This window comes from Amblyomma maculatum, chromosome 4 (assembly GCF_055883805.1).
Source record: "Amblyomma maculatum isolate TAMU_Amacu chromosome 4, ASM5588380v1, whole genome shotgun sequence".
Lineage (NCBI taxonomy): Eukaryota > Metazoa > Arthropoda > Arachnida > Ixodida > Ixodidae > Amblyomma > Amblyomma maculatum.
The window spans coordinates 116,549,760-116,560,553 of record NC_139347.1 but is presented as its reverse complement, the minus strand read 5'-3'; the positions used below and the strand labels follow the sequence as shown (position 1 = coordinate 116,560,553).

Here is a 10,794-nt window from a genome sequence, read left to right as displayed (position 1 = left end):
GCGATACCAAAATTATTTAAGATAACAGCCATACAGATGGAAAGAGAAAAATATGTTTCATAAAATACGTAAAAGACAATAACGGCGAAAGCAAAAAGCTTTTGTTGACCGCTTTCAGATGGCGCGACAGTTCATAGGCACCCGAAAAACGCATGCAAATACGAGTCCCATTTTGAAGCGGAGTTAGCGGAGTTTCGCAACTGGGGCCGTATTACGGACCGCTCTATAATTGAGAGCGCTCTAAAACGCCCGCTCCTATTGGTCGCCGTCGCCATCTTGAAAAGTTGCGTCACGGGATGCTGCGATTGCGTCGCGGAGGCGAAAAAACAGATGACGTCGCGCACCTAATTATGCCCGTAGTTTTAGACTATTTTTGTAGAGCGCGATGAGACGGTCTAAAACGTTTTAGAGCGAGTTATAGAGCGAAAATGGCGGCGGCGTCCGCGGTGGAGTGGTGTGAGTGGTGGCTGCGGCGCTGAAGCGGCAACGCCGGCGCGAGCAACGACGAAGGGCGGTGTGTGAGAATGCGTTCTACTTGTTCGGCGAGTTGTTCCGATGCCTATTTCGACTTGAAAATGTGAAAGCGGAATGGTGGTGCGACGAATGCGCCGATGAACTGTGATGAAGCTTGCAGTCGACCGCTCTGACGGTGCGGCTGTCATGCGTGCTTCGATCTTTTTTTTTTTTTTTTGCCTCTGGAGGATTTCGTCTCCACAGGTAGTCGGCCTCTCATAACTGACGGTGAGCAAGTGCGTGCGTCAAATGGCAGAACTCAACTACTGCAAAGTTGGCGCTGAAGGGTGGTTGGGCTCCGCAGTGCGCCCAAAGCAAAAGGCGGAGGCGAAGGTGACATACAGTGCAAAACGAATAAAAACGAGCGAGGTTGGTAGTGTACGCTTGCTTTTCCCCGTGCTCGTTCTAACTGAAGCATTTGTGTGTGAGACGTTCGTGTGGACATAAAAGTTTATTTTGCCTGTGCTCCGCGATCGATCTTTCTTTTGTTTCTGTTTCCTAAAGAAAAATAAAGCCCCGATTACACTGCTTTCGATATGATTTCTCCGCGCATTTAGGACCATCACACAGTACCTTGACATCAGACGATGCGCAAAAGCCGGCACTAGCCGTGGAATCAGCTGTTTTACTGAAAATCGCCATTTTTACGGTTTGTTTACCTCTGCCAGCGCGCCCTCGCGGCAAAAGAAGCTACCCACGAGAGCGTTTAATTGCAAAACTGTAGCTGCTTTTTGATTTTTTTGATGACATTGAACTTTAAATGCGGCTTCTTGAAAATATAAAACTTTAGTTAATTTATTCATACGCTATATCTATAAAAAAGTTAGCAAACGGCTCCTTGACGTGCGAATAAACCTGTTGCCGTGAAAATAAGCGGCCCGGGGCGGCACCCTGGCGATCATTGGTTGATTCCAATTTTCGTCACGCGTTGACGTCTCGCCGAGACGTCACGGCGTCGTCATTTTGACGTCACGCTCTATAACTTTAGAGCGAGAACCGTAATTCGGCCCCTGGTTTGATCCAAAAGGTCTACGATGAACATGGCGGAAGTTTCCCCGTCGGCTGCTCTGACCGCGAACGTTGTAAAAGGTGAATAAATCAAGATTTTTCTTGCTTGTTCCTTCCAATCTTGAATTGTTCACGAAACTCGAAGTTTTTTTTCTCGGTGTTCTTTATTTGTTGAGTGCAAGGTATGGAGACATGAGCCCTGCGTTCGTTTTGACGAAACTCCGCGACAGGTATGTACCCTACATACGCAAATCGGTCTTATGTTAGTGTTATGATTGCCCGCAGATGTGGCCGAGATATATTCGCGCCTCTTCGATCACAAGCCATTCCTGCAAGGGGAAATGAAGTTCTTCGTGAAGGAGTTCGAGGTGAGCACCGAGTCACTCTGTTTGTTCGTAACGCCGACTAGCGACGGAGTAACCGAGTGCATCTGCGCGCGCGATGCAAGATCATGCACGCACTTCAGGCGCAGCTGTGATTGACGTTAAACCATGTTAGACCAGTGCCTCCTGGAGAACGGATCACTCAAGGAGGCACTGGTGAAACCTGCGAGTTCTGGCACATATCTTATACGCTTTCAGCTATGCGCATATTGTGATAACTCCCGGCCTGGAGTGGACGTCGAACATGCCACGGGAAAGCGAAACTTGCGCGGGCGACGCAACTGAATGGATGGTGGGGATGCAGCCGCTCCAGCGTTCTATGCGCTAGCTTCTGTTCTTTTGTGCTTCCATGCAGGCACGCTTGCGCGTCATATTGAGGAAGCTAGCGAACGATATGGATCTGAATTAGGGTCATGAAAGGCACGAGTTTCTTGAAGACTTCCGGTGGCTAGACACCATGACTTCGCTGACTGTTCTGTGTGATTTGAACGGAAAAGAGTGATTTGCGCGATAAATCAGGAAAGATCAAGTAAAATAGCTTGCTTATATATTGGTGTTTGCCTTTTTTATTCACCCATCTCCCAGCTATAGATAATTTAATGGCCTATTTTCTTGTAGTTGCTGGAATCGGGTGGCAAAAACAGAATATCTTTGAATACATGATTTGTGTAATTCTAATTACCTTTCATTGAGCACATTCCAAAAATTAAGGAATACATATGCAACTTGCACAGAATTGTGTCGCTCTGCAGGACTGAGCGGGTTGATCTGCCTTTTGGTAACAGGAATCTTTAAACCGAGCAAGAACACAAATTAGAACAGGAAAGCCCTGCAATACACGAAACTTATGTGGTCAACTTATTCACTCATTTTAATGCTTACTGTGGGCTCATGCCTCATTAGGGATCAGGTGTTACTGGGGGATAGGTCATAAGCGGAGCTTTCATTACAGTTTGGCACCATTTATGCACAGCATACAGTATGCTAAATCCGAGAGAGTTAGCTGAAAAACTTAGTTGATTGTAAGGACACCATTGCCACACAAACATAAGGGACTTTCAGTTGAACATTGAAAAAGTTTTCCGAGAATCAGGATCGAGCTCCCAGTTGGTACAAGAAGAGTCTGACAAAGGCAGTTGATGCTCTATTGGGACTTTTAAACCAGAAGACCTCTTTCCAAGGCCAGTTGAAAGCATTAAGAACCAGTAGATTAAGAAATTTTCTCCTGGGCTTAGTCACAGTGCTACTTACAAGCTATTCACAGGCCACCCCAGCCAAAAATAGCATCTGCATTACTGCATTAGCAGTTGCATGGAATGAGTGCTGCTGGATCGAGTGCAGAGGAAGTTGTCATCAATGTCATGTTTCAAAATTTGGCTTTCTGATTGGTTCGAATCAAAGTTGGCAGTTCATAAGATCCTTTTGTTTAGAAAAGTAGTTGCACTGCCCTCCTCTCAAATGTCTTTTGTGTCAGTTCTCAAATTTAATGCTTTTCCTTCCTGCATGCAGCAGGTAGATTGCAGCAATATCTGCGAGTTTCCAGAAACTAGTTGCAGTAAACCCCTTCATAATGGTGCAGTGGTTAGGGGGGTCAGCTTCTGTGCCCAAGGATGTGCAACTGAATCTCGGCCACAGCGGCAGCTTTTTGATATAGGTGGGAAGCTAGGCGTCTGTGTGCTGTGCGATGTTGTTAAAGAACCCCAGGTGGCCAAAATTTCTGGAGCTCGCCACTACGACATCTCTCATAGCTATGGGACGTAGCTACGACATCTCACTTTGGGACGTTAAACCCCATAAACCAAACCAAACTAGTTCTGTGTGGTGTGCATGCACATTACATAAGAGGAATGTGGTTGCGACTAAGTTCAGGACCTTGCTTTGTGTGTGCACAGGAGAAACGCGGTGACCGTGAGGTGCAGCAGTTATTTGAGGTCCTGGAGGACGTGACTGAAATCCGGGAAACGCAGATAGACCGGGCATGTCGTGCCGCAGATCAGGGGCTCTGCAGCCTGGCGGGCAACCTTGAGGTGGCGCTCAGCATGTGCCATCGCATCCTTGAGGCTGAGGACAAGGTGAACTCGGTCAGTACAACTGCTGCAGCACTCTTTTTCTTTTTTCGGCTGTACCTGCATGTTTCCTTCGATGGCTGTGTGTGGAATTCCCTGTTTCCTGAACAGCACTGGTGTTTGCATGGTGTGTGTGGTAGCCGCCAAAAAAAAATCTATGTCCCCTGTCATCCACTTTGATTGTTACCGTTTGTTATCTGAGTGGGCCAATGAGTGGGCACTTTAAAGCCCACTCACCAGCTGTCTGGGTGCCCCTGTATAATCAGGGTGCACCTGAGAGATGTACACCCTTTGTCAAAGGTTAAGAGCCCAGGGAGTCTACTTCTGAGCCGTACTATGTGGCTCATAATGCATTCCCAGGTTTCAAAAGTTGCTGGAGGCAAAAAGATTTTTGGTCCTACCTTTTCCAATAGCTAAGACTGCAACGATTGTTGAAGAACTCATAATATACAGCTTAAAAGCATACCCTCTGGGCTTTAAATTTTTGACAGAAGCTGTACTTGACAAGTGCAGTGCACATGTGTTCTTGGATGTGGGCACCATGCAGAAATTCCCAGGGAGCAGTGCTGGTGATCAGGCAGTGCCACGATTGGGTGCCAGAGGATATTTTCTGGGAGAGAGGTGGCCACCTGAGCAGGGTGCGAGCTTGAGAGAGGCAGCAGTGAGAAACTAATTGCGATCGGTGCAGCGAAATCCCACAACGGTTTGGGCTAGCTGGAGTGGTGTAGCACTGGATAAACAATGCGGGAGCCAAAGGCACAAGGCTGAGTGACACGAACGAGCCCTGGCTGCTTATTTCAAGGCTGCAAGCATGAGAAACAGGAAGCCAACAGGAGAATGTCGTGCAGGGATATGCAGATCAAAAGAAAGAAGAGGAGGGGATAAAAAGATATGATGAAGAAAGTAGAAAAAAAAGACAATTCCGAAGAGCACCCGGGCCCCCTCGACACACGTGGCACAACTTCATACAAAGCCAGGCTCGAATGGCTTCGACCAAACGGGACTGGCTAAGGAAACATTCGTGGCTACTCTCCTCCCTCTGCGTGGGAGGGGGGTAGCAGAGAAGAAAAGAAGCGTATGGTGAGGCATTTGCTGCTTTTCTCCACGATGAAGATCTTCCAGAGGACGGCAAATTTCGCTCTCTAAAAATTGTGCAGGCAATTGCGCTGCCGTTCAGTAAGCAGGAAAAAGTTTACTTTTATAGAAGCAGCTGTTTTGGAGAGAGAAGAAGGAGAGGTGAAGTCTGGCGGAAAAAAAAAAAAAGAAAGAAAAAAGGACTAAGTTGGGGCCGCACTACTCATTAGGGAAGCGCAAGTGGTGGCAGAGCATGGAGGAAAGGGTGTGGTCGAAAAAAAAGGAATAAAAAAGAGTGAAAGAAAAGGCATGCTAAGAAAATCACGAGAGAATTTCAGGAAGTATCCTACACAAGAAAGTAAATGCACAATGAAAAGGGCTGCTTTTGTGGGCAGTGACCCGTCTGGTAAATGTAGACCATAGGACAGTTAAATAAAGATTATGCAATAATCAACTGCATTCATGACACCCTATTGGATGTGCACTGTGGTTTATGCACGCATTTTCCTTCTGTCGGGCATGCTAATTGGCAGCAGGTAATAGAGGAGCCTCGTTGGTTATAGTTGCCCAATTTTTTTTTTTTACGTGATGAGAAAAATTATGAATTTAGGGGATTGTAATGGCGCTCTATTTTGGGAAGGGACTCTTGCGGCGAATTCAGACATGGCGCTCTCTTTTGGGAAGGGACTCTTGCGGCGAATTCAGACACGGACTACCAGCTCAATGTTCGTCGGGACGACAGCAATCCAATGTTCATGTCGCTTTTCTTCGTAGAGCTTGTTTGGGGACGGGAAATGCATTGTCCTAATGTGGTAGCTGTTGCCTTTCCGTTTTGTCATTGTATGATTCACTGTACCTGTCTGCTTGATTGATACACATGTATTTTTAATTTTTTTTCCTTTGCATTGAGGCCTGCGTTATATTGATTGTTTCACCTGTTTTGTTTGCTTTGACTTTAAATGCCATATTTTATTCCGACGTCCCCCCCCCCCCCCCCTTATGTAATACCCCTCGTAGGGGTCTTTAAGGGTCAATAAATGACGATGATGATGATGATGAGCTATTCCTACGCAGTGCCCATGAAACCTATTTAGCAAAGAACTGCCACCATAGCTGTGGCTTTGCCCAGACAAGTAAACTTAAGAAGGCATTCTGCGCCACAGCAACTCATTGGTTAGGGTGCTCAACTGCTCATCCCAACGACATGGGTTTATCCCAGCCACAGCAGCTGCTTTTCCTGTAGGTAAAAGAAAAGGCACCCATGTACTGTATGGTGTTAGTACGTGTTAGAGAAGCTCATGTGGCTGCAATTTCCGGAGCCCTCCACTATGGTGTTTTGCATAACCTGAATTGCTTTGGAAGGTTAGAACCCTATGAACCTGAACCTCTAGAAGTTGCATAGCTGAAGGCAACACGTGGAAACTAGCAAGTCTCTTCCACCCGTTTCTGAGAGATCCCCTCAGTTACCTTTTTGGAATTATTTCATTGCTGTGCTGGCAACTGTGACTCTGGGCTATGCCAAAAGATACAATGCCCTTTGACTGTTGGAAAATTGTACAGGCACAGTAGACATTCAGAGGGCTTTGTACCCATATAGTCTTCAGTGAGCATCCTAAATGGCAGTAGTGTAAAATCTGGAGTAGCCAGAGTGGACGTCATCCCCCTGTCATCATTGGCTCACGGGTACTACACAACATAAACCTGTTTTAGATCGCTGCTTCATGTTAGAAATTAAAAACATTGTGGCACTATCTAGCAACAAACACCTAAAGCACATCATAGGCAATGCAAAAGGAGATTGCTTTTCACTGAAGGGTACTCTGGAGAGACCACAAAATATAGTAAAACATGACAAGCACTCTTGTAAAAAAAAGAAGAAAGACCGTGCTTTTAAAAAATCAATGATATTTTTCCAAGATATTGTCATGTGGTGTACTAATTACGGCAGCATTTGACTGCAATAGGTAACTTCAGTTTGTCTTACACGATTTTCAAATTAACCTTGTTTCTTGAATATCTGAATGCTCAATCCGTACACTTTCATTGCCTTTTCATCAGCCACCATAAACATATGACACATTTTGGTCAGTGTTTGGTTCCTTAAACTACAGCTGTTCTGATACTTACCATAGAAAAAAAAATTGTGAATTACGTCAATTTCGGACAATTTCAGGTGCTGTGTAATGTGCAGATAACACTACATTGTTTCTTTATTTATCATGGAGGTTCCTCTTTTTTCCTGTGTTTCTTCCATTGGCGTATTTCTGCATTGCCTGTGGGCCGAATGTGCACTTAAGTTTTACCTGCCCATGCCTTGTCACAGGCGGACGACCTGTCGGAGCGGCGCGAGCGACGCCGTTGCGAGTGGGACCAGTTTGAGCAGGACGTCCAGGACAAGGTCGCCAGGATGGACCAGGCCTTTGAGGACAAAGAGCGTGAACTCATTGACCACTACCGCCGCATCCGCGAGAAGCTGCACCCCCCCGCTCAGAAGAGTGACCAGTAGCCATCACCACAGTGTGAAGGACGGGCAGGCTAGGCCATCAGGAATCCAGTTGGCAGCTCTCTCTAGAGTCAGGGATGCAAGATTTGCTGTGGCACAAACTACACACTGTAAACAGCAAAGACCCTGTGCGTTCTGTGGCACGTGTTAAATTTATACTACTCACATGCACCGACTAGCCCAACAGTGTTTTATTGTTTATAAAGTCCACCTTGTGGGTCGACACCAACAGTCTTCCAAAATGCCCTGGTGTATAATGGACTTTGCATTTTGGGGCTGAAGACATCCCATCACACTACTGCGTGAAGCCTGTGATGTAGGGCATAACTGACAAGTGCAGCAGCTCTGCCAAGTTTGTGCGACATTTTTCCAGCCTGGTACACACCAGTGGACTACCTCAGATGCTGTGCCATCGCCATGTAGAAGCCTTCTCTAGTGGGCACATTTTCTTTTGTGCCGAACCGTGCTATGAGAAACTCTATGTACGTCTTGCGAGTGTAAGCAAGAAGAAAAAACGTCAGCGACAAGCAACATTATCGTCTGCTCCTCATAGGTTGTCTCTGAGCAGAGCATAATGTGGTGTATATGAAGAGAAAAATGCTTTGAGTCTTGTGGATGGCTTTTCTTCTTTTTTACTGGACTGCATATGTGTGATTCTCTTGTCCTGCCCTTAGTAATTCATACCAGTGCAGCAGTGAAACTAGACGTCAAAGCTACTACCCTCCTCCGAAGCTCATTTCTTCGTTTGAAGGTATTTTTCCTGAAACGTGCCAAACAGAAGAACTGAAAAAGATACTTCCATTTGACTGCTTTAAACAAATAAAATGCTTACTTGCTGAGCTTCACAGGCTGCGGAGTGAGTGAGGAAATAATGCCTCAAATTAGAAGTAAGGTTCGAGGTGTGCATGTTCCGCACTTCATAAAATGAGAAACTCTAAGCACTTCACATGCATGAAAGATGTGCTGCTTAACCTCCGGATGGACTTTTTTTGTATGTGTGTGAAATTTAAGTCAGAATCTTCTCTCATCACCCATACACCACATACCATATGCTGGCTGAACAAATCATTTTGTGTTCAGTGGCATCATTCCCTGCAAACCGGATGCAGAGTGCCATGAAGCACACAAGCTGGACTCGTTAGGCGTTGAATATGACGGTTGACTTGCAACAGGCCTGGCTCGTCCAAGTTCGTTAAGAGGTCATGTTGTAAGCCTAACATAAGTGCGAATTATAGGGCTAAGAACAAACCATACTCTTTTACTTTGGCCTTCCCGCCCCTCCCTCATACAACCTCACACATTACTTTTCACGTTCTCCTTTACGATCGCCTCCTCTACTCATACCCATGAAGTGGTGCTTCTAAGGTTGAATGAGAGAAAAGGTCGTCACGAACAGAATCCGGGCAGTCAGCTTAAAGCCATGTGTGAAATTGTGGGCTGTGTGACTTCACCGCCTTGAAGTTGCAAAATAATGTGTCCCAAGGCCTTTCTTTGATGGATGTACAAATGAATTTGCACCTGGTTTCAATGGAACTACGTTATGAAGCCGTCACACTTCCGAGTGTTTTGCAAGTGGCGTTGGAGTTATTCTTGTATTGACTCTCAAAGGGCTACATGATATAGTGGCCTTCTAGCACCAGCATGCTAGCCCTAGCATTCGGAGCTGTGACCTCTGACCCATGGTGTGACAAGTTTCCACCACTGCAGATTTGAGCTAACAGGGACAAACATGCTTGACTGGAGGCAGCCTTCATTGCTCTCAAGCAAATATCCGAGGCAATACTCGCACGACCACCATAGCAGAGGAGCATTCCACCTGCACAGGAGGTGCAAAAACTCAAAGCTAGGAAGGTCTCGCAAAAAGTAAAAGGCGCGTTCAGCTCGTCTCACATTGCACTGCACTCACAAACCACAACGCTGAGCTGTGCTTGATGTCCTGGCAGTTCGGTGATAGCGGTTTCCTTGGCAATGTTATTCGTGCACTTGCATGGCCAAAAGATAAGATCCAGGAAGAAGCAGGCTCGTCCTCGGCTGTGTGGATGCAAAAAACTAGAAAGGCAGCAAGGGTGACAAGCATTCATATGCTCCTTTCGCCAAACTCCCAAACAGCATCTACTTAGTATCGAGGCGGCCGTTAATACAGGGCAGGGGATTCACTTTTATCCACGTCAGTCGACACAACACCGACCTCAGTCCAAGAAGAAAAATGTTTCCACTACCTCTTGTGTAGATACCGCACCAAATTGTGAATAAGGATAGGTTCTTCTGCATGTTTCAATGCCTAAGTTTTGAGCTTCTAGAAGTAGATATAGGAATTGCCCTCAGTCATTAAAACCATAAACCAAACATCACCAGTGCTCTTCATGCTTCACGAGTGCTTAATTGTAATGGTAAAGCACTACGAGTGTAATGTAATCAAAACTGTCCACCGCATGTCTGAAGCTTCAGCCACCTGCAGATAACTGCCCGTCACTTGCCACAGCAGTTGGCCGAGACATAGCACAATTTTTTAATGTGTGCCTCGTTACAAGGCAAGTGCAGTTGAGGAGGTGTATGCTTTCACATCTCCTTCACATCATTCAGATTAATTTGCATCAATCATTTATTATGTTGAAATGCCTTATGATTTCAGTAAGTACTTCGAAAATGCGTATCTTGAACATACCTAAAGGTTCATGCAAGGCTGTTTTTGGGGAAAGTATTTGATTCCTAGCTCTTGAAAATTGAAAGCTTTGATTTCTGTATCAGTAGGGATATATTCTACCTCGTAGCATGTTTCAGCAGCAGCCTCTTCAATGGGCCAATAGACCTGCAGAGTCTTCTTGCAAGCATGCTGTGTCAATTTTAAAAAGAAACTGGTGCTTCCTAAAGGTTAATGCATTCTTTCCATGCACAGGTGCAACATATTCATAGTAGTTCGCAGGAGTCTGAAAATGCGAGCACGGCACAATGCTGCCACCTGCCTAGTGTGATGCAAGGAAAAATCAAACAGAGGAGGAGCACATCGCCTGCACTAACTATTCCTAGCAAGAAGACAATGAGGCATTTACGTTGGCGCTACCGGAACCACACCTAGGTTTAGGAATGCCACCCACATTTTGATTGCAGAAGATCACAGGCATTGCCTGACAAATGGCAGTTGTTTTTTTGTTCTATGTAACGGTGAGAACAAAGTTCCGGAAAAGAAGTTCCCCTAGGGTTATGCTGCGGAATAAGAGTGCAGGGCCGCAGAACTGGAGGTGTCTGC

The 10,794-nt window shown here is 45.9% G+C and overlaps 1 protein-coding gene across 1 annotated transcript; it reads left to right on the top strand.

The window, feature by feature from the left end:
- Positions 1 to 182: 182 nt before the first annotated feature.
- Muted (biogenesis of lysosome-related organelles complex 1 subunit 5) lies at positions 183 to 8,979 on the top strand. The gene is made up of 5 exons (XM_084602383.1): positions 183 to 204; positions 1,528 to 1,602; positions 1,807 to 1,889; positions 3,797 to 3,985; positions 7,368 to 8,979. Exons 2-5 carry the CDS (start codon positions 1,548 to 1,550, stop codon positions 7,548 to 7,550), a joined length of 510 nt encoding a protein of 169 aa, XP_084458509.1. The 5' UTR covers positions 183 to 204; positions 1,528 to 1,547; the 3' UTR covers positions 7,551 to 8,979.
- Positions 8,980 to 10,794: the final 1,815 nt, after the last annotated feature.